Consider the following 20,976-nt stretch of genomic DNA (forward strand, 5'->3'; position numbering starts at 1 on the left):
TCTATCTGTCCATCCGCCTGTGGTGTTTGCGTATGGTAACACTGAGTCCCAGGCTTTAGATAGTTACATTCAGCTTACATTCAACAATGATAATAATATCCTATTTCGAATATTAACGGTGTAATTAGCATACAGTAATTTATTAAAACACTTTTCAGTTGCAAATGTACACCCAGATATCCTTTTATTTACCTAAAACTTACACATAGCGTATTAAAGCCCGGGACGCAGTGTTACCATGCGAAAACACAACAGGCGGATGGACAGATGGAAAAAACAAGAGTATAGTAATGAAGATTGCGTCTTAAACACGAACGACCCCAATTTATCTATCTATCTAAAGTTAAATTTACCAATATTAAATTTACCAATAATTTAAGAACAGGAAAATGGGAAACGAAAATGTACTTCACAGCCGAATACCCATTAGATAAAGTTTTTTTATAACAGGCATGAAAAGCAAGAGAGGTGTTTCTTCAAGTATATCATAATGATTTTGACAATAGTGCCCAGTTTACCAAGGTTCTCTTGCGTATTATTATTCATTGATTACCGAGGCACACGAGTTCTGTTCTATGACAGTGACACCGCGCGTTTGGATCTACCTAGACCGGGGCCTACACGATATGTTATAAAGTTTCTGTCTCGACAGCGTCGAGCGCACCTGTGCTCAACCGGAATGATCCGGTTTGCCCTCCTGTCCCCATTCCTTTGATATTAATGGCAACAAGCACTTTATTTTAAATATCTGCATGAACTGATCGTATTTTGCTGAGCAACCTCCATGTTTCTTCATTTTCTGCCTTAAAATTCTTGCTTCATTTCGTAACCTTCCATTCTTTTCCTCAATTTCTACTAGAAATTAATTTTTCTAGTAGAAATTGAGGAAAAGAATGGGAAGGTTACGAAATGAAGCAAGAACATTAAGGCAGAAAATGAAGAAACATGAAGGTTGCGCAGCAAAATACGATCAGTTCATGCAGATATTTAAAATAAAGTGCTTGTTGCCATTAATATAGTATATATACATATAAAATATGTATAAGTATATATACATAATGTAGAGAGAGAGAGAGAGAGAGAGAGAGAGAGAGAGAGAGAGAGAGAATCCTTGATTACGAGGTAGGCCTATAAGCATCCAGCTGGCCTTAAATAAGCAGTTTTCTCCGATACTCCCACACTCCCCTCCCCCTCCCCCACACCGCTGCCTCATTTTACTGAATGTCAGGGTCAGAGAATCCAGATGTCAAGGCCAAGACAGCCCACCACCTAACCACATAGAGCAGCCTGAGCGTTCCTGTTCCATTCCTCCCCTCCTTCCTCGGCATTTCATGCCTAAACTTAGCATTTCATGATCTATTTGATAATCTCTGGGTGGGACGGGGGGCGACATAGAGAAAAGTGTTCTTGGAAAGACCCCTTCCTTTAAATGAGGTGAGTTGCGCAAGTGGTCAGTCGTGAAGATGGTGTTCAAATTCAACGTCTCTGCGCCAAAAGCGAAAATTTAAATATTCCAGATTTTTTTTAAACGCACAAGATTGTCTTATTTTCTCCTTACTGTCTTTCACTAGCCTCCTATAGAAGGTACGCCTATCAAATTAGCTCCCAATTAATTCTTCTTTAAGTAGTTCATGAACCATTATTCTGTGATAATGACAATATGCTACCCTGGACCAAACACTAGAGAGAGAGAGAGAGAGAGAGAGAAGAGAGAGAGAGAGAGAGAGAGGCCATGATGGCCATACAGAATCTCCATGAAGTCTTTCCCAGGAGCTAGTTTTTGCGAACAGCTCAGAACCGGGTTGTTGGGAGTTAAGTGGTGGAAGAATACATTCCACTAGCATGAAGAAGGGAGGAACCGGGTAAGAGTATAAATATGCAGTTATCGTGGCAACTGTCTCGAATAAGGGAAGAGTGATGAGAAAAATTCAAGTAAAAACAAAAAATCCTACTAACAAAAGAAATGAGCAAGGGCTCTTCCAAAAGAACACACACAAATAACGGATAAATGAATGAAAGTCAAGAGTAAAATTATGAAATTTTCTGAGAGAAGCTGCCCTGCTGACGTGAACTGCTGCAAATGATTTGGATTTCAAAAAAGTTCGCACATCCGTTTTAAGCCGAGTACCTCCGGATAATGTCGGCAACAGATGTTCTTATCCTTTGGGTACATTCAGGAAAAACCAGACGGAAAATAAGTGGGTTCTGTGGTCTATAGAAAAGGGCGCAATGCATAATTTTATTAACCAGTAAGTCTGATTAGCTTTCTGTGTTGGTATTCAAGCTGCTGATGCTGCGTTAGCCACTTACAAAGAAATTTACCTCTGCTTGCGCAGTTAAGAGGTTAAACGTGATTGTTGTCATGCTTTTCTCGCACACCGTCTATTTGGGGAAACTGCTTTATGGTGAAAACTGTCAGCAATAAAGTATACTATAACAGCTCTTGCACAATGCATCTACGGAAGGAGCGAACACTGGGCGACCGATGAATTCTGTTGCTAAGGAGAGGAATCAATTTACGCATCCGCATTTCTTGGGCGTTAAAACACACGCACACGAATGATATATATATATATATATATATATATATATATATATATATATATATATATATATATATATATATGTGTGTGTGTGTGTATGTGTATATATATATATATAATATATATAATAATATATATATATATGTGTGTGTGTGTGTGTGTGTGTGTGTGTGTGTGTGAGGTGAAGTTAACTAAAGGTTTTATGCAGTTTCCAACCTGGCCGTGACCAACCACATCAAACCAACTACAAACTGTAATTTGCTCCTTAGGTTAATAGGAAAAAATGGAATTATGAAAAAAGCCTCACCTGAATCGTTTCCCTTATGGAAACTCCTGTATCAGAGATAAAGATGCGACATACTTATCTCAATCACCCATTGAGAGAGAGAGAGAGAGAGATGAGACGAGAGAGAGAGAGAGAGAGAGAGAAGAGAGAGAGAGAGAGAAATATATCCTTCGGTAGAATCAAATGAGAGAACACTAACCGCATGACGAACTTTTCAACTAGCTGATAAGGTTTTTATTCCTGAAAGATATTGTCTATATATATATATATATATATATATATATATATATATATATATATATATATATATATATATGCATGCAAGGAATGCATGCAAGGAATGAAGGATGGAACGCGAAAGAATTTATCTTCCATCGGCGATTTATCACGTACTTATACCGATTAGTGAGTTCAAATGATATTCGACAAATATATATGAAGCGCGAGATGAGTTAAACGTGACACGAACATAGTCGTAATGTACAATAGCTTATGCATACAAGACACGAGGACATATTTACCATAATTTGACACGAAGTGAAGATACTAATTATAACTTGAACTGAGGAATGTTTATTCTCTGAGAAATGTTTATCACTAACAATCACAATAATCTTTACAACCCTGAAACCGGAGACCGTAGCATAACAATACATTCTTTGCTCTCCGTCACGGGCGCAAGGCTTCCAGGAAATGGCGCAAGAGCCGATAACAATGGCTCCACTTGGCATGAATCAGAGCGACCCCATGCAATGACCGACTCCCTGTCACAAACCTCATTTACACTAGCTTTCATATCGTATGACGAGGTTTTCAAAGGGAATTTTGCGAGCCTATATTTATTAAGGGAAATCTCGTATGAATAAAACTATGAAATTGGGGCCCAACTACAATACCTCACACTTGAGAGCCATGTTTCATTGTGTACTCTCTCTCTCTCTCTCTCTCTCTCTCTCTCTCTCTCTCTCTCTCTGGCGAGTGTGTATGTATGCGTGTAAGCAAGTGGTCATCAAGAGAAAAAAAAATGTAATGATGCCGCGTTTGAAAGCTGCATGCCTAAGAAAAATGAAAAAAATTGCATTCAAAAACAGACCGGAAAAAATCGATTGCCTTCTTTGGGAGAACCGTTTATCTACAGCACTACGGCCGAACTTTAGTGACGATAAATTCCTTGACAAATTACACGCTCAGTATATATACGCAAAGTAAATTCCGTTCTTTTTCGAGGATCAGATTTGACAGGATTTTTTTTCTATTGTTGAATTTTACCCTTAGATGGGTGGCTACATGGAGAACTTGGACCGGAACCCCCATCCCCCCCACCCCCACCCCTAAATCGAGGCGCGGAATAAAACCATCACGGTAAAAGAACACTCGGTTAAACAGCAAATTACGATACATGTGCTAAATAACCCTTTGCCCCCCTGTACCATAATTTAGGATACTTCTTTGTTAATACTTCTGCTACATTCTCATGCATATATATTTTTTCTTGGAGATGTTACACAAGAACCGCACACTGCTTTTTCAGTTACTTCTCTTGCGTTGAAAACTTATTACATTTGTGCAATGTTTTACAACTTAAAAGGCGCTCTCAACCACAGATAATAAGAAGATTTAAGAAATTTTGTAAGTATGATTTGGTCTATATGGTTTTGTCTTACACTACCAGTGGAGATACCCTTTAGAAGGAAATTAAGTATATATATATATATATATATAATATATATATATATATATATATATATATATATATAATAATATATATCACATTAGAACCCACATGTAATACACCTACAATTATGATCCTCGCCATTAAAAAGAGGAACCCATTCGTCTCCAACTATCCTCTCTTTGAGATGAGGTACTTGAACACTCCTGACTTCATGATCATTTCCCCTGTGAACAATCGCTGACATAACTCGAAGGGAAACCCATCCTGAGGCGCGAGAGGCAAATGGAATGGCACGCCCCTCTTATATAAACCTCCCTTCCCTTCCATTTGGCCTTGGTAGCCCTCGTAAAGGGAGATGGTCCTCACAAAACCCTTCCATTCCAACCTCGGACCCCCTCCCCCCAAAAAAAATAAAGAGCCCATTCCAATCTTAGGACTCCATCCTTCTGAGCCTCGCCCACCTCCAGATAAACCCATCTTCCGTTCCCTTTCCTTCATTGGGGCGTGCCCCTCACACCGTCCTTCCCAGGCAACTAAGCCATCTCGGGCACACTGGGGCTTTCCTTTGTCTCCTCAGCAACTGGTAAGAACGCCAAGCAATTGGGTGCTCGTTCATGAAACAATGACGGCTGTGCATGTAAGCAGTGTTCATTTATCACCACGAAAAATAACAACTCGCCTACCTCAACAGAATCTATTTAGTTGAAGCACTAAAATCTTCATTTCTATCCCTCTCTAAACACACACGTGTGTGTGTATGTATGTATATATATATATATATATATCATATATATATATATAATATATATTAAATATATATATATATATATATAATATATATATATATATATATATATATATATATATATATATATTTATACACACACGCATACACACGTGTGTGTTTAGAGAGAGACAGAAATGAAGATTTTTGCGCTTCAACTAAATAGATTCTGTTGATGTAGGCGAGTTGTTATTTATCGTGCTGATAAAAAATGAACACTGCTTACACGCACAGCCGTCATTCACAGATGCACTGACTAAAGTATATAAGCGCATAACCTGTGGTATTCGCTCATGTACACACACACACACACACACACACGCACACAAAATATATATATATATAATAATATAATATATATATATATATATATATATATATATATATATATATTATATATTATTAGATATATATATATATAATATAGATACTATATATATATTAATATATATATATATATATATATATATATATATATATATATATATATATATATATATATATATATATATATATATATATATATATATATATTTATATATACCTCACATCAGCATCTTTCTTTGGAGACCACTAATGTGAGCTAGAATTTTATTTCTGTTCCACACGAGATTGTGTGTTATATATATCTATAAATATATAATATATATACATATATATATAGTATATTATATATATATATATATATATATATATATATATATATATATATATATATATATATATATATATATATATATATATATATATAATGTGCAGCGATGTACTGCACGCATGCGCGTTCTTAGAAAATAAGGATAGTATGAAATTGAATGGTAATTAACGCACAAAAAAACTTCTAACATAATACCACACAAAATGACGTATGCGAAAAAAAATTTAAGGATCCATAACGCCATTAAATAAGTGACCATGACCCTTGGAGTCCGGATCAACAGCTGTCTTGGCCTATGACCTCAAGGCGCCGATTGAAGTGTAAAGTCATTCCACTATTCACGCTAAAACTAAAGACTGAATTTAACGTGAATTCAATTTGGAAGCTTCACATGGATTTTTTTTTTTCCAGCTGCCCTTGATGGTTCTACCTTGTCATTTTAAAGCTTTGTGACGATGAAATCACGGTTAATACTAGAAAAAACATGCGATCACTTGCAGCCATATTATTAGATGTGAACACCTGAAGATACATTTCCACTTGAAGTTATCTCTACACATTCTTCCTCCCAAGAGAAGATATTCAAAATATGAACAATCTGAAATAACACGAAGAGCTTTGCTTTTTTCCTCCATACCTTTCCGGCAGATCATTGGCGCTTCGGATCCGTGTTTTACTTCCGGCGAGTCACGATATGGCCACAAAAAATATGAATGAATATGACTCACAGTCCTGCGAGACAAAAACCAAATTGAAAGAAAGAAAGAAACGCAAGACTTGGTAACAATGCAAAATGATTTTTTAATAATTTGATTCATCAAGGCAACATTCGTATCACTAATTTCACATAGGAGGAGAAACTAATGGAACAGATACGCAATTGTAAGTGTCATGTAACTTAGGCAATCTAGGTATTGCTATTAAAATCAGAAAAAGTTAAGGTGTACTTTCAAGGCAATAGTGTAATAATCGAAAAACTCTAAAACAGAATGAAAATGAGATAACTCAAAGCGTTAATGCTGATAAAAAAATGTAACACACTCATTCTTAGTTCTCTGCATTTTCCTTGCTTGCTTATTTTCATTTGATGTTTTCTGACTGTACGTCAGCCTCTCCAAGAAAGGAGTAAAAACCAGACTTGACCGGCACCAGCCTATGGGATGATCTCGCACCGTCACTCTGGCGAGAAGCAATCATTTCTCAGCGCATAGCTACCCAAACAGAACAGCATTCCTGCGTCACAAGACTAACATCGAATCGAATGCTAAAGACAGTTACATCAGCATAACTCCACGGACGGTCAGAAAATTGACCAATGCGGTCGTCGAATGCGTAGGATATGTTATGTCACTAATACGTAATTATAAATATCAACTAAAACGTGTTCCTAAAGATGAAAAAAATGGAGCTTTGGAAGAAACGAAATGGTAAAATAATAAAAAATAGCACATTTGAATTACTAGTCAGTTTTAAACCTTCTACGTAGGAACATAAAGCATACTTTGTCAGGAAAAATAAGAGCGACATCAAAACGTCGCGTCGAAGAGGAAGGTGATTCATCACCCGAGCGATGGTTCCGAATCCATCTGGAGGAGAAGATTGAGGAAAGATGCCTCGCGGAGCAGAGCAAGAGCATCGAACCAATCTGTTCGAGTCAACTCAAATCTACGGAACTGAGATCCGAGCATATTGTCAATGCTGTTATCGTGTGGAGAAAGAGAAGAGGGGGGAGGGGGTGGGGAAGCTGGTTCGGTGCGAGAGAACGGTCCTCAGGTGAGTGCGTGGCGTGCACATACATACATGCCCACGACCATAATATACTCAGCCCATAACAGGATGCACAAGTTAATAAACCACAAATCCTGACCATCAGTTTCAGGTAAACTGAGGCAGCTACACATTTTTACACATCACCCGGTTCCGTCGTGCAATGACTTTTCTTAATATTTTGAAATTAAAAGGCAGATTAAAACTTCCATAGCGAATTGTAACAACCGGGGAAACATAACTATGAATTACATTAATTTAAGGTTCCACAGTAACTCGGTGGACAAGTAGCGCGATAAATCCGGGAAGCAAATATGACACAAATCATTAGGAAGCCTGTAAAACATGTCGCCAGAGGTTTTCCATCACCATGTCTCAACAGCCTGCGGACGTTCCTCATTACGCTAACCTTGAAGAGCAAGCGCATAAAATAACAATTCATTGTCAGACTCTCAAGCGCGTTTAGAAACAAATGTCATTGCCAGCGCAACTGACTATGTAATGTTATGTAATGTAATGCATTACCTAAATGCTTCGCCTTGCCTGCGGAAAAGGTTATCCGACCCATGGCTTCAATATGCACTGGAGTGCCCTTCCAATATGCACTGCCCTTCCTAACTTGAAAGTTCTTCAATCTCGTAATTAACTAATCATATCGTCATCAATAGAGTGCTACTACGTGTATATGATTTTGGGAACGAATTTTTTTTACCCTAAAACTTATTGATTCTTTTCAATAGTCTTATGCTGAACAAGGTCGTATCACGCAGAGGAACACTAGACTGTCTTATCAATTGTAACTTCGTCTTATTTCTCGCAACTCCGTTGGTTAGGTAATAACCTTAACGTACGCTGCCCAGTGATATGAATTTACGAGGCCGTATCGATGACGTCAGAATAGGGCAGGATGAAGAAAGGGGGATGGGCGTTTGAAGCCTTTGAATTACAGTGGTCACTGGGTGGGTGTTACAACCATCCGATTTGCTTTTAACAACCTTCCAAAGCATTTCTATAATATGATTGTGGCACTCCTAACGTGCTGGAGTTGAATGGCCATTAACCGTTAACAAGCACCGTTGGTTGAAATACTCAACTACGTATCCGTAAACGATGTTCGTTGGAAATTTTGTGGTTAGTAAGTTGTAGGGTATAGCTAACAAGTGTCTATCGGATTTCATCACAAGTCTCCGTAAGCCTAAACAGAACATTGGTAACATATTTTGTACAGAAAATTTTAAAAACATGGTAGGTGGATTGTATGTTCTAAATTAACATTATCCTGCTATCAAAAGATGCTATACTGTATACAGACAAAAAAAAATTCTTATTTCACTCTAGCAGTATCAAAGCAATGAGTTAACCATTGAAAAACATCGCTCAACAATGGTATCTCATTCCTGTGTGTGTGTGTGTATGTATATATATATATATATATACCTTATATAGATATAGATATATATATATAATATATATATATATATATATATATATATATATACATATTTTTGTACTTCATTTATTCATCAAACAGGGCCCGTTTACCTGGCGGCTAAGTTTGTAGTTTTTCTTGACTTCGTTCATACTTTTCAAACAGATATCTTAAATATTTTGAAATGTCATAGGATTTCACATTTTTGGGGGAGGGGGTCAGCGAAAAATCTGGATACATTGTACTCAAAAGCCCGTTTTCTAATACTCTGCATCTGGGTTCTATCATTATATCCTTATTCTTGGGAACCGTCGGTGGAACGTTACTTTAGATCAGGATCCAACCTTTTAATTTAATGCCACATTGCAAACTTAAATATTTAACTGGGCCGCAAAAAAAACCCCAGAATATCTGAATACATTTTAATGAAATTACAATATAAAACAAAACCATGTGAATACACTTTATTACAACATTGTAAATATTGTAATTTTTATATGTAGCTATACATAGAAATTAACCCATTAAATTTAATTATCAATATTAATTCAATGAGACTTTTTGACTTTGTCTTCCAGAATTTAATGAAAAATTACAATATAAACAAAACCATGTGAACACTTTATTACAACATTGTAAATGTTGTAATTTTTATATGTAGCTATACAATATAAAATAACCCATTAAATTTAATTAAACCAATATTAATTCAATAAGACTTTTGAATTTGTACTTCCAGCCATAATATTTTCAATATTTGCATCGAAGGATGAATTCTTAATTCTAAGAATGTTTGCTAAATGTCTGTCAGTCAACCTATTTCTTTCTTGCAGCTTTTAATGTTTTTCATGCTGGAAAAAAACTGCTCGCAAGAGTATGTACTTCCCCACATACATAATAATTTTCTAGATAATTTTATAATTTGATTGATTCATTGAGAGAATGCAATTTCTTATAAAATAAAGGAAGTGTGTGCTCTCTATGGAAAGTTTTTTTAAACCTTCCCGACTTTGCACTCGATCAGTTCAAGTTGGTACTCACTACATGATAAATTTGCTAAAAACTTTTTTTTTTTAATGAGTCGATAGTGGGCCGCATTCAAACAACTGAGTGGGGCCGCAGGTTGGACATCCCTGCTTTAGATCCTCTCTTTTATGTATTTTGTTTTCTTATGATGATTAGCCGTCCTTGTATACACGCTAGACTTCACAGATTAACTTCGCACAAAGAAGTAAACTCATTTTCCAGTGTCTTGACAATTTTATTCTCATTCGCAGGAATCCAATGGACAGATTAACCCGGCCTACCTAGCGGATGGTCCCACCAAGGAACAAGTGGCTGCCAAAGAAAAGGAAAGTCAGGCGAGACAGGCACCTGAAGATGATCCCTGGGCTGTGGCGGAGATCGGCGCAGATCCCAATGAGAAGAAATGGGCCGGTAAGGATAGATACCATTTCATGTATTTGTTTATCTAAGAAAGGAAATAACTGATTTAGGGAGGTACTTATTCTGAAGGTATCCATGCTTAACAGTATTGTACATGATCAGTAAGAAATGTCTTACAAACAATACCAACGTATATATGATTAGCCTTACCTTGAAGGGACTGTCAACATGTTTTCCCGGAAGTATGTGTAAGGTGGCTGTTGGCAACTCAGGCTTCCACTCAGGTTATCTTGATATTTATTTTCTGGCAAGTAATCTTGCAAACGCAGATACACCGTGTACGTCTAGCCGATGATGTGTCTAGCCGATGATGTAAAAAAAAAGTTTTAATTAATATCACTAGTATCCTTATTTGTCCATATATTATGAGCAATGTTTCCGTCGAAACGGGGGCCAAAATCGCTTTCTATTTGCCAACCTGCGTTTCTTGCTATTCTTTTTGTTGTTCGCTCGCACGAAATTTCTACAGACTATTACCTAAGAACTCTTTCTACTTGAGGCACATCCATCCCCGTGGCTCTTAAAAATACCCAAGTGCCAGAACAATCGGGGATGCTTAGCAGATTGTCCGACTGATTTCAGATATCTACATATACCCTTCTGCAGGAGCGCATAACCGTAATCACCTGCAACCTCACTTTTCAACAAAAACAAAAGCGCAAGGGAAACGCGTTCATGTTTAAAAGACTAAATTGTTTTGATGATTCAATACAAACCTTATTGGAAAGTGAGTTAACGTTTATTCACATCAGAATACTAAGAGTTCATTGTGTTGTCTTCTATATTCATCTATGCCATGGTGTTAACTCGATAATGCTACAAAAATCTTGCAGAATTAGGCCGGGAATAAAATGACAGACTTACAAACCCTTGAGTATACGCCGATATCAACGCCCTTATTAGTATCTCCCTACATTTGTTAGAATTCCCGTTATCAGTAATTTCATCACATCCTCCACCTCTTCACTTCCCTAACTTACAATCCCCCCCCCCCCCCCCCCCCCCCCCACCCTCTCCCCCAAGTTTGTTACCTCAACGTGCCTTCACAGGGAACAAATGAATGTGCGGAATACCACGCTAATTTTTTCTGTTACTTGTACTTGTTTTCCCTCCCTACATTTACTCATCTTTTCGGCGATAGCACTGCTATTACCTTCCCTTTTATTAATTTGTTCTTCACCAAATAACATTTTTGGGCGTCTTACGTTGATCGAAGCAAAACAATTTAGCCATGACCTAGCATAAGGGAGGGGCTCGATGAAGGGCAGGCAGCCCAATCTTTTTTACGATGAATTGGTTAAATGCTTCAGTATTCGAGTGCTGTCAAGTACATATGGCCATATAAGAGATAATTGCTGTTTGTGTGCTATAAATGCTTATTTAGAGATCTACATGCATGGAGTTACAGAGTAAAAGTGAATATATATAATATAAAATGAGTGAATCTTATAAATGAAGTTAGAATTGTTTGGAGTTTCCTAACTTCAGTACACGCAATGACGTCTTGCCAACATCATTCTCTAACTCTGGAAGGACGCCACCTTTCTCTCAACGAAGTTCCATATAACTCCTGTAAATTCAATCACAATATAACCACTGAAAACTTGTTGTTATTCACTATTAAGAAATTAAGAAAATGACAATAGACATGTGATTATAAAAAGCCAGCAACAGCACGTCTAACCCATTTATGAAGAGGCAAACCTGGATGGCAATCTCACTCCAGCCACAGGCAGTTGGCGTCCCGTGGCTGAGCCTCTTGACCCAAGTCAGAAATAACCTGACAAAGCTTTCGTCCAGTGACATGGAACTCTGAGACATCTGAGTCAAGATTCATGAATAAGTTACCTTAGATGGGCATCACGTTCACAAAGTCAATGAAACGGAGGGTGTGGTCGGTATCTGGTGCGCTTGCGTCCGTAATGCACGCGCTTCAGTTTCTCTGCGCTTGGCCAATACAATTTTACCCAATCGAGGCCGCATTGTTACCTCCATTTTTTCTTCATACGGAAGCATACTTGACCAGCTCCAGTTTCCCTCTTGCACAATTTCAGGTCTTGATATTTAACACATCGGCCATGGCCCTTGTGATTAAGATTTTCCTAAATAGCAGATGGTATTTAAAAGTAAGATAAGAGCATGAACCCATGTCAGTATATGGCCACATTAATCACACCACAACGAAAAACAACAGCAATAATTTGCTTAAGGTCATGCAGCCACTGGAAGGGTAGTTTTAATTAATAATAAGCATCTTCTGCAATCACTGCCATAAAATTACTCCAAGATTGCAAGTCAATGAATGAGTGAATATTGCTATTTCCCTTTAAATGTGTCACGATTTGAGGCGTATTGCTTCTCTCTCTCTCTCTCTCTCTCTCTCTCTCTCTCTCTCTCTCTCTCTCTCTCTCTCTCTCTCTCTCTCTCTCTCTCTCTCTCTCTCTCTCTCTCTCTGGTTCTTTGGTTCTTTTTATTCTCCAGAGCTCCTTCATTGTGACTGCCGCCTTTGTCTGTTCCATATTTATCTATCTATCTATCCAGTAATCTACGTATTTGCGTTCCGACTTTTCGCATCTTTACTGGACAGGGCTATTAAAATAACTCAAACTGGTTTCTGATGCCTAACATTACTGAGAATAATGATGGAAGAATTGGGAAAAGTGTTTGCATCCCTTGTGACGCTTTTTGTTTGTTGCCCTGGAATTCTCCGGTTTCTGTCGTTTGCTGCCTAATATTTATTTACATTTATAAATATTTATATTTACATAAATGTAGGGTAACACGGCAACTCGATAAGTTGCCCATGAACCTAAAACATGAGAAAACTTTGAGATATTCAAGAGGGAGCTATCCAAATGGACAGCTAACAGCACCTATTGCACTGGGGAAACTTATTCAAGAAAACTATAAATTTTAATTTACAAAGATGCCCATCCGATGAACCGTATAGTGGGCCTAAAAACGCTACCGTTGTCCACTTATAGGATAGCAAATACTGAAAGTTTTGAACGCCGCTACCTTCAGTTCAGGAGCTAAGCACGGTATTAAGTAGATAGGTTTCGTGACACAGGTTCATATTTAATTGGTTTGTTTCAATACCGTATACCAGTTGCCTCTTCAAAAGATATTTATGTCCCCACCGCCCGAATTATAAAAACAATATCGAAAGTGACTGAGTCCGAATACGGCGAACCAAACATTAATTGTGATTTTTAATGCAATTATTAATGGAATGGGGAACCAAATCTCGCAAAGTAAACCACAGCCCAAGGAAAAATAAATGAGAGGAAGAAAAGAAAGAATAAAAGCTGAGAACCGGCCTTAGAAAATGAAGGTCGGCAAAGACCAAGGTTTACCCTAGGTTACAAACTTACTGCAACACATCGAGTCGTGACCGGGTGGCAAACATATACTATATCGGCCAACTGGAGTAGAAGGCAAATATTCTTTTTGAGGGCGTTTTAAGGATACCTAAGCCTACGGCAATGTCGCTTTATATGCAGTTGATGCGACAGAGTCGGTTCAACTCAGCACTTCTTGCGTAACGTAGGTAGCAGCGTCCAGTCTCTAAGGGACCAGCCCCTTTTTCCCACTAGTTTTCTTCCGTTGTCTTTTTTTTCTTTTTTTTATACTCTGACCGACTTGCTTATACTACAAGATTCGGACTGGCCGTAGGTGCTAACCGTACTCTACCCTCCTCTCTTTCACTCTCCTCCCTATCCCTTGGACGGTCCCCTTCCTCTCTCTCTCTCTCTCTCTCTCTCTCTCTCTCTCTCTCTCTCTCTCTCTCTCTCTGACAGTGCAGTGTACTAGCTACTTTTAGACCAGACGTATAATTTCGATATCAACAGAAACATGAAAATATGTAGTGCAAGTTTCCATGAATTAGTAAAAATACTGACGCGCACACGTAGGCATTTTAAAGTGCAAGTGTGTGAGTGTTTTTTTTACACCTAATGTTAGCAACCTACTAGAGCTGTCGGGTAACTTTCATTTCTACGCCCTCTCAGTCACTCCCTTTGAGGACATGGCAGCTGACAGTAGCCAATAAGAATAATGAGGCATGATGAACGGGCGATCTTTTGGCGTTTTCATTGGCGATACCACCACCAGTGTTTTATCAGACTTGCCTCATCATTCCTTGAAACTATCCAAGTACGAGGCATGAAAAAATAGACAGATCTAACTATGTAAATTTTCATGTAAAGAAAAAAAATAATTTTCTGGTGAATTTGCCACGAAAGGGTTTCTTAAAATTGCAGATTTATTGCGAAAGCTTGGTTGTGCCTTCTCTCCTCTCGTCTCTCTCTCTCCTTCTCTTCTCTCTCTCTCTCTCTCTCTTCTGAAGGGACTTTCGTAGCTACTTAGAGTTACAGTCAGGTTCTTTATATCTAGCAAATCGACCCCAAAAGATGGAAGCCTTCATTTCCAAAGGAGATCTTCCTAGTGCCTGCCTCCGTCCGAGAGCATGCAAGGAACGGGTATATGTCCAAACGCTACGAGTGTTTCATCACAGGGTTTTTGTTTGGCAATGAGGTAAACCAGACTTGCCTCGCCCTCCGCCCTTGACACTCAATTGTCTGGTCTTACTGGAACAGTTCAGTTCGCTACTTTTAGACCTCGAAATTTGTTACGTTCATCCCGATGCCTTGAAGAGAACGCGTGATAAAATCTCCGACACAGGCTTTCAGTGTGAAAAATCACTCTTCAAAAATAGAGTTATGCCTTAAGAGTAGATGGCCATAGAGATAAAGAATAAGCAACTAAGAAAAATGTACGAAGTATACATATTTCATAATTCTCTTCCATACGCTTATCTATATTATTATTATGTACGGTATGGATGCTCCCTACTGCAAACTGAAATATGATTTTAAGAGACCCTCAAAGAAGTCAGATCTGAGCTTATAAAGTTCCATAAATAAATATAGATAATAAAATGTTTTTAATATGGTCACGATAAAATACCCAAATCACCTCCCAATCTAACATTTCTTGGCAGAAGACATGTATCTTTATTTCCTTTTGATATATTGCAAACCTCGCTCTCAATATGAACATCCACGCTGCTTTCATATGTCTTATTCAACTCGCACTTACGAGTTTGTGTGTGCTTTTAAAAATTTGTGGAACATGAAATTGGGCAACTACACATTGGCCGAACTAAAATTTAATGAAAACATATTTTCTCTCAACATCAAAACTCTTGCTTTCGGTGTACAATTAAAGTCTTGATTTACAGATTTCACTATATATCACAGATAGCAATATACACTGTAAAGTCCTACAACTATATGAAAATATAAGAGAAATTAGGCATAGCAATAGGCAGACAAAGTTTCACATTGAGAGAGATCTTTTCGTCATTCGCCTCTTACATTGACAGATATGACAACGGAGGAGAAGGCGAAGCGGTTGGCCCTCAACATCGTCAAGATTATCGTCGTCTTCGGATTTCTGTATCTTTTCATCTGCTCCCTCGACTTCTTGTCTTCGGCCTTCAGACTCATCGCTGGCAAAACTACAGGTAAGGGAAATTTAAAATGGTTGACCTATACACTAGTATGAACCAGCATTAACCTCTTCTTTTATATATATATATATATATATATATATATATATATATATATATATATATATATATATATATATAAATATTTTTCTGTCAAAACAGTAACTTTCTACATTTTGGTGTTTTTGTGGGCTTCTTTTTATTATTATTATTATTATTATTATTATTATTATTATTATTATTATTATTATTATTATAGACATATATATATATATATACATATATACATGCTATATATATATATATATATATATATATATATATATATATATATAATATATATATATATATATATATAAGACAAATATTTTCTGTTAATACATTAACTTTCTACATTTTGGTTTTAATGAGCTCCTTTTTGTTATATTTATATATATATATATACTATATATATATAGTATATATAATATATATATATATATATATATATATATATATATATAATATTATATAAAACGTAGTTACACGAGACACGACATCGATTCCGTTTCATACTGATCTACTGCGCTTCTCTTGATTTAAGCAGTGAATTTGTACACTTTAGTAAGTCGACTGTGTCGGGTCACACCCAGTGGGGCCACAGAAAGGCTTAGGGCGAGTAGTCTCTCGAAAAAACTTTCCGAGGAACAAAAAGTCAAAAGTAAACATCACCTGAATATTGTATTTTACATACATACAATACGTGTGTGTGTATATATATATAATATATATATATATATAATATATATATATATATATATATATATATATATATATATTACACACGCAGACATCAGGAACTGGTCTATTTTTCAGTTTTTTGTGGCATTTCATTACTAAACAAGTCAACGTTACTCACGACCTGTCTCGTGGTCTCCTGTAAGGTTAGCAACATTCCTCATCGCAAAAGGTTGCCTACCGATTCATTTTGTGTTCATTACTCTCTCTCTCTCTCTCTCTCTCTCTCTCTCTCTCTCTCTCTCTCCAGGAGGGGAGCCTTGCCGCTCATATAAAATTAATTAAATTAACAGAACGTTTCCCTCACCCCGATTTGTTTTCATGACGAAAGACCAAAACCTTTCGTGTATTGCGGGCGGCTCTTCAATCTGAATCAGCCCTTCAAATTCTATTAAAGCTCTCTTCTACCAACGAGTTTTCGATAAATGTGAAATTTTCCCTGCTTTGACTGCAGAAATCTCTGAAGTTGATGAGGGGATAGCGCCTAAATCCGGATTAGTTCTAGTTGACGAGTTAGTGAAAGGGAAGTGACAGGGCGTACGTAGGTAAGGCTCTCTCGAAGGGGAGCGCCATGTTCTCAGTGGATCCCAGAGGGGAGCAGTACGTTTGTTTACATCGGGTGAAAGGCTGGGTTGAGAGAAACTGTGCAAGGGTGTCGATTCGACATTTGCAACTATCGTACTTTATGACCCCACTGAACTGGTCAAATGGAAAACGAGATAACGTTTAGAGGGGAATTTGAAGGTGTGTATTTTACGTAAAGTAATTTTGTTCCAGCATAGATTAACAGCACCGCGGCATCTAATTTCTGTTCACCGACAAATATTACAGTCTAAGAGATTTCTGCATACTAAATCAGCCGCCCAATTCACTTTTAAAGAACGTTACCCCCGCCAGTTTTACGCAATCCTGTTTGCCAGTGAATATCATTCGGTTTCAACTAGTCAGCAATAATCCTTCTATTATGCTAAAGTTCACAGAGTCGTTTCTCTTCTACTTCTAGATTTGAGTACCTTTGTATGTAGTTTAAAAATGTGTTCCGCAGCCTCAACATACCTCTGTTCAGTAGTGTGCATTCCTTGGCGACAAATATCTCTACTGAAAGTGATTATATACTTTTAGAATGTTACATACCAGTGTACATTAAACTAAGCCTTTGCTACGAGCCTAAAAAAAATTGGCTGATATTTTCAAAGGAGAGAGAGAGAGAGAGAGAGAGAGAGAGAGAGAGAGAGAGAGAGAGAGAGAGAGAGAGAGAGAGAGAGAGAGTGCAGCAACTACCCTTTAAGCTGGGGCACCTGGCTAGATGCCCAAGATTCCACTATTTACATGCGAGTGTTTTTAAGGCTTGAAATTTTCCAAGTGCGACCTTCGGAAAGCATGGACTGTGAGGGGCTTCGTTTACGATTCGGAAGGGGATGGGGGCCGGTTGTTTAAGAACTGGAAACATTCAACATTTTTTGTCTGTAACTGAATTATATATCCGAGCATGCAAGTGTAAGCCCGTTTTGTTATTTTGAAGGACGCCTTAAGAAATAAATGCACTTCTTAGTATAACGGCTTAAATTAAAAAACATTTGTCCACTCCCTGCATTATAACTTGATACATCCCATTTCTTCATGGTCTAGAGTACAAATCTAAGAAAATTCACTTGACCAAACAACCCACTTCCTTATGGCGTCGCCTTTTGGAATCATAAAAATCAGCAACTATCAAAAGACTCGCCTTATATGTTTTGAACTCGGTAAGCCATGAGTGAGATCCGGCTCCCCAAAAAGCAACTCATGGAAAATAACTTTCGTGAAGCTGCTGGTCATTTGCAGAAGTGAAAAACAGTCCTGGAAACGCGTCAACACCAGTTGCGTCCAGGAGTAATGGCAGAAGAACAATAGGATAATGAATTGTGACTAAGGTCACAGGAGCTTTGTATGGAAGATCACTTGAGCCTGCAAACACCTGAATTCCTCTGAATTACAGCCTCACTCTTTCCTTCTCATTTTTCATTCCCTCTGGGCCTGGACTACCAGTGAGAATGAGGTTACCACCACTTATCGCCATTTCTGTTGTAAAATATCACTTTAATATCTGCATGTGTACTGAAATTCATTCAGAGGTTGACAGCGTTGTTCATGTTTGATGAGACTCCTTTTGTCTGGCGTCAGATTTCGTTTTTATTTACACTTAGTACGGAAGCAGTCACTGACGTCGTGAGGCTTCTGATAAACTAAGGTGTTTTTTTTTTAAGATAATTGGGACCCTTCGGATTTCTCCATCATTAGCACTAAAAAGAACGAGCAATGCCAATATTTTTTTTGTTAATTTCAGTCTTCAAAATGTCTCCCCTTGTTCATTGCCTTGGTTAACGTTTGTTATCTATAAGGTATCTTTCTCGGAACTTTCAGTTTTCAAAAGTATTTTCCTTAGTTACCTCCCCACTTCAACTGAATCTACTCAACAGGCAGTCCCTCCCTCACTGATTTTCAATGACCTCGAAGTGATGTGTCAAGTTTCAACAAAGGACTCTTCATTAGAATCCATTACGATGCTTCTGCTTCATAATGATGATGAAGTGGAAACGCTGGGCTTCATCTCCTCTTAGTGCGATGCCTGATTTTTGGACGATGCCTTTTCGTCAATCTATCCTTCCTACTTAGGACTCTTGGCCGTTTTGCAAGGTTTATTTTCCGAAGCTCTTCGCTGCACATGAATCGATAATCCTACCATCTTCCTCGTACATCTTGCTTGGTCATGGGGATGAAAAATAAATGACATCACTCGACCAGTGACAAGGAAATACCGATAAAACATTTTTACGTTCGGAATCTCAAATTATTTTCTTTAACACGGGCAACCTTTAGCTTTAAGCTGAAGCTTGAACCAATCTTATTCATTTAATTCAAAATGAAAGTCAGGGCGCACTTTTGCGTTTGCGGTCACGACATGTCATTATTTTTCCTATTGTCACGCAATCGATTTTCATTCATTAACGAATTCAAAATGTTCCGAATTTCTAGGTCATTCATTCAGCCCACATTTAGACCAGTTTTCGCAAGTTGCCAGGTGCCGCCGACTTACCAAGCATGTTTGCATAATTCATTATTGGTCTACTTTAACGTATGGTACGTCTTCCTTTGCTAATGTTCTGTGCATTTCTCAAATGCCCCAGAACCAATTAACTTTATAACGATATACAAGTATGATTTTGTTAATTTAAATACATTTAAACACAGAAAATTTTTTGACATAGCACGTAAAATTATAAATATATATACATATGAGAAATGTTACCGTAGCATGTAAAAAATATATATACAAATTATGTTATTTTTCGTTTTTTTGCTTGCTTGCTGGCGTGGGTGGGTGGGTGTTTTGAAAGTAATAAAAAAATTTTGGAAAAAAATTCAAATAACGGAAACGTCTAAAATGACAGCTGAATACTAGATATTCACCGACAGACAGACAGATTGTTTCTCTGGAAAATACAGGAGGAATTACGGTCTACGATTTTACCAAGGTCAACAAAAGTAATGACTCCCTCGGTGGCGATGCGAACGACGGAGAGAAAGAGACGTACAAGGTTGGGGGTGAAAATGATATAAATTAGTTTAGGAGAGAGAGAGAGAGAGAGAGAGAGAGAGAGAGAGAGAGAGAGAGAGAGAGAGCACTAAATCTTAGGAGTATTAAGCTACTCTACCTTGGGGATACGTATGTATGATGAGTGCATTATCCTGAGGATTTCCCCACTAGAATAACGATCACAGGGGAGTTCTACTGAAAGATACCGCAAGTAGGGAGAGGGGAGGGGGGGCGGGGTGTGAGCTAGAATACGTGAGTCAGAGGGTAATAATTACGTGGCGGAATGACAGAGACAAAGCTGAATGTCAAGACATGAAAAACAAAACGAAGCAAGGTTGTGGAAAGCAAGCGCATAACAATAGCCATTCAATGCCGTTTTTCCATGAAAGGAGCATAAATGAAACGACACAGACATGAAGCACATAGGAGGGCAAATCCTGCGGCATGTCTCTGCAGTCCTTTTTCTCCTGTGAGCTGATGAACTTTGCTAGGTGGACAGGTGGCAGTTATGGCCAAACTACCACT

At 37.8% G+C, this 20,976-nt stretch overlaps 1 protein-coding gene across 1 annotated transcript in view; it reads left to right on the forward strand.

Moving 5' to 3' along the window:
* Positions 1–20,976, forward strand: part of LOC135222615 (sodium-dependent phosphate transport protein 2B-like) — a 40,852-nt gene that overhangs the window by 3,037 nt on the left and 16,839 nt on the right. The window contains exons 2-3 of the mRNA XM_064260711.1: positions 10,417–10,576; positions 15,972–16,112. Of these exons, the coding sequence (XP_064116781.1) occupies positions 10,417–10,576; positions 15,972–16,112 (301 nt within the window). The remainder of the gene's footprint in view (positions 1–10,416; positions 10,577–15,971; positions 16,113–20,976) is intronic.

This window comes from Macrobrachium nipponense, chromosome 8 (assembly GCF_015104395.2).
Source record: "Macrobrachium nipponense isolate FS-2020 chromosome 8, ASM1510439v2, whole genome shotgun sequence".
NCBI lineage: Eukaryota > Metazoa > Arthropoda > Malacostraca > Decapoda > Palaemonidae > Macrobrachium > Macrobrachium nipponense.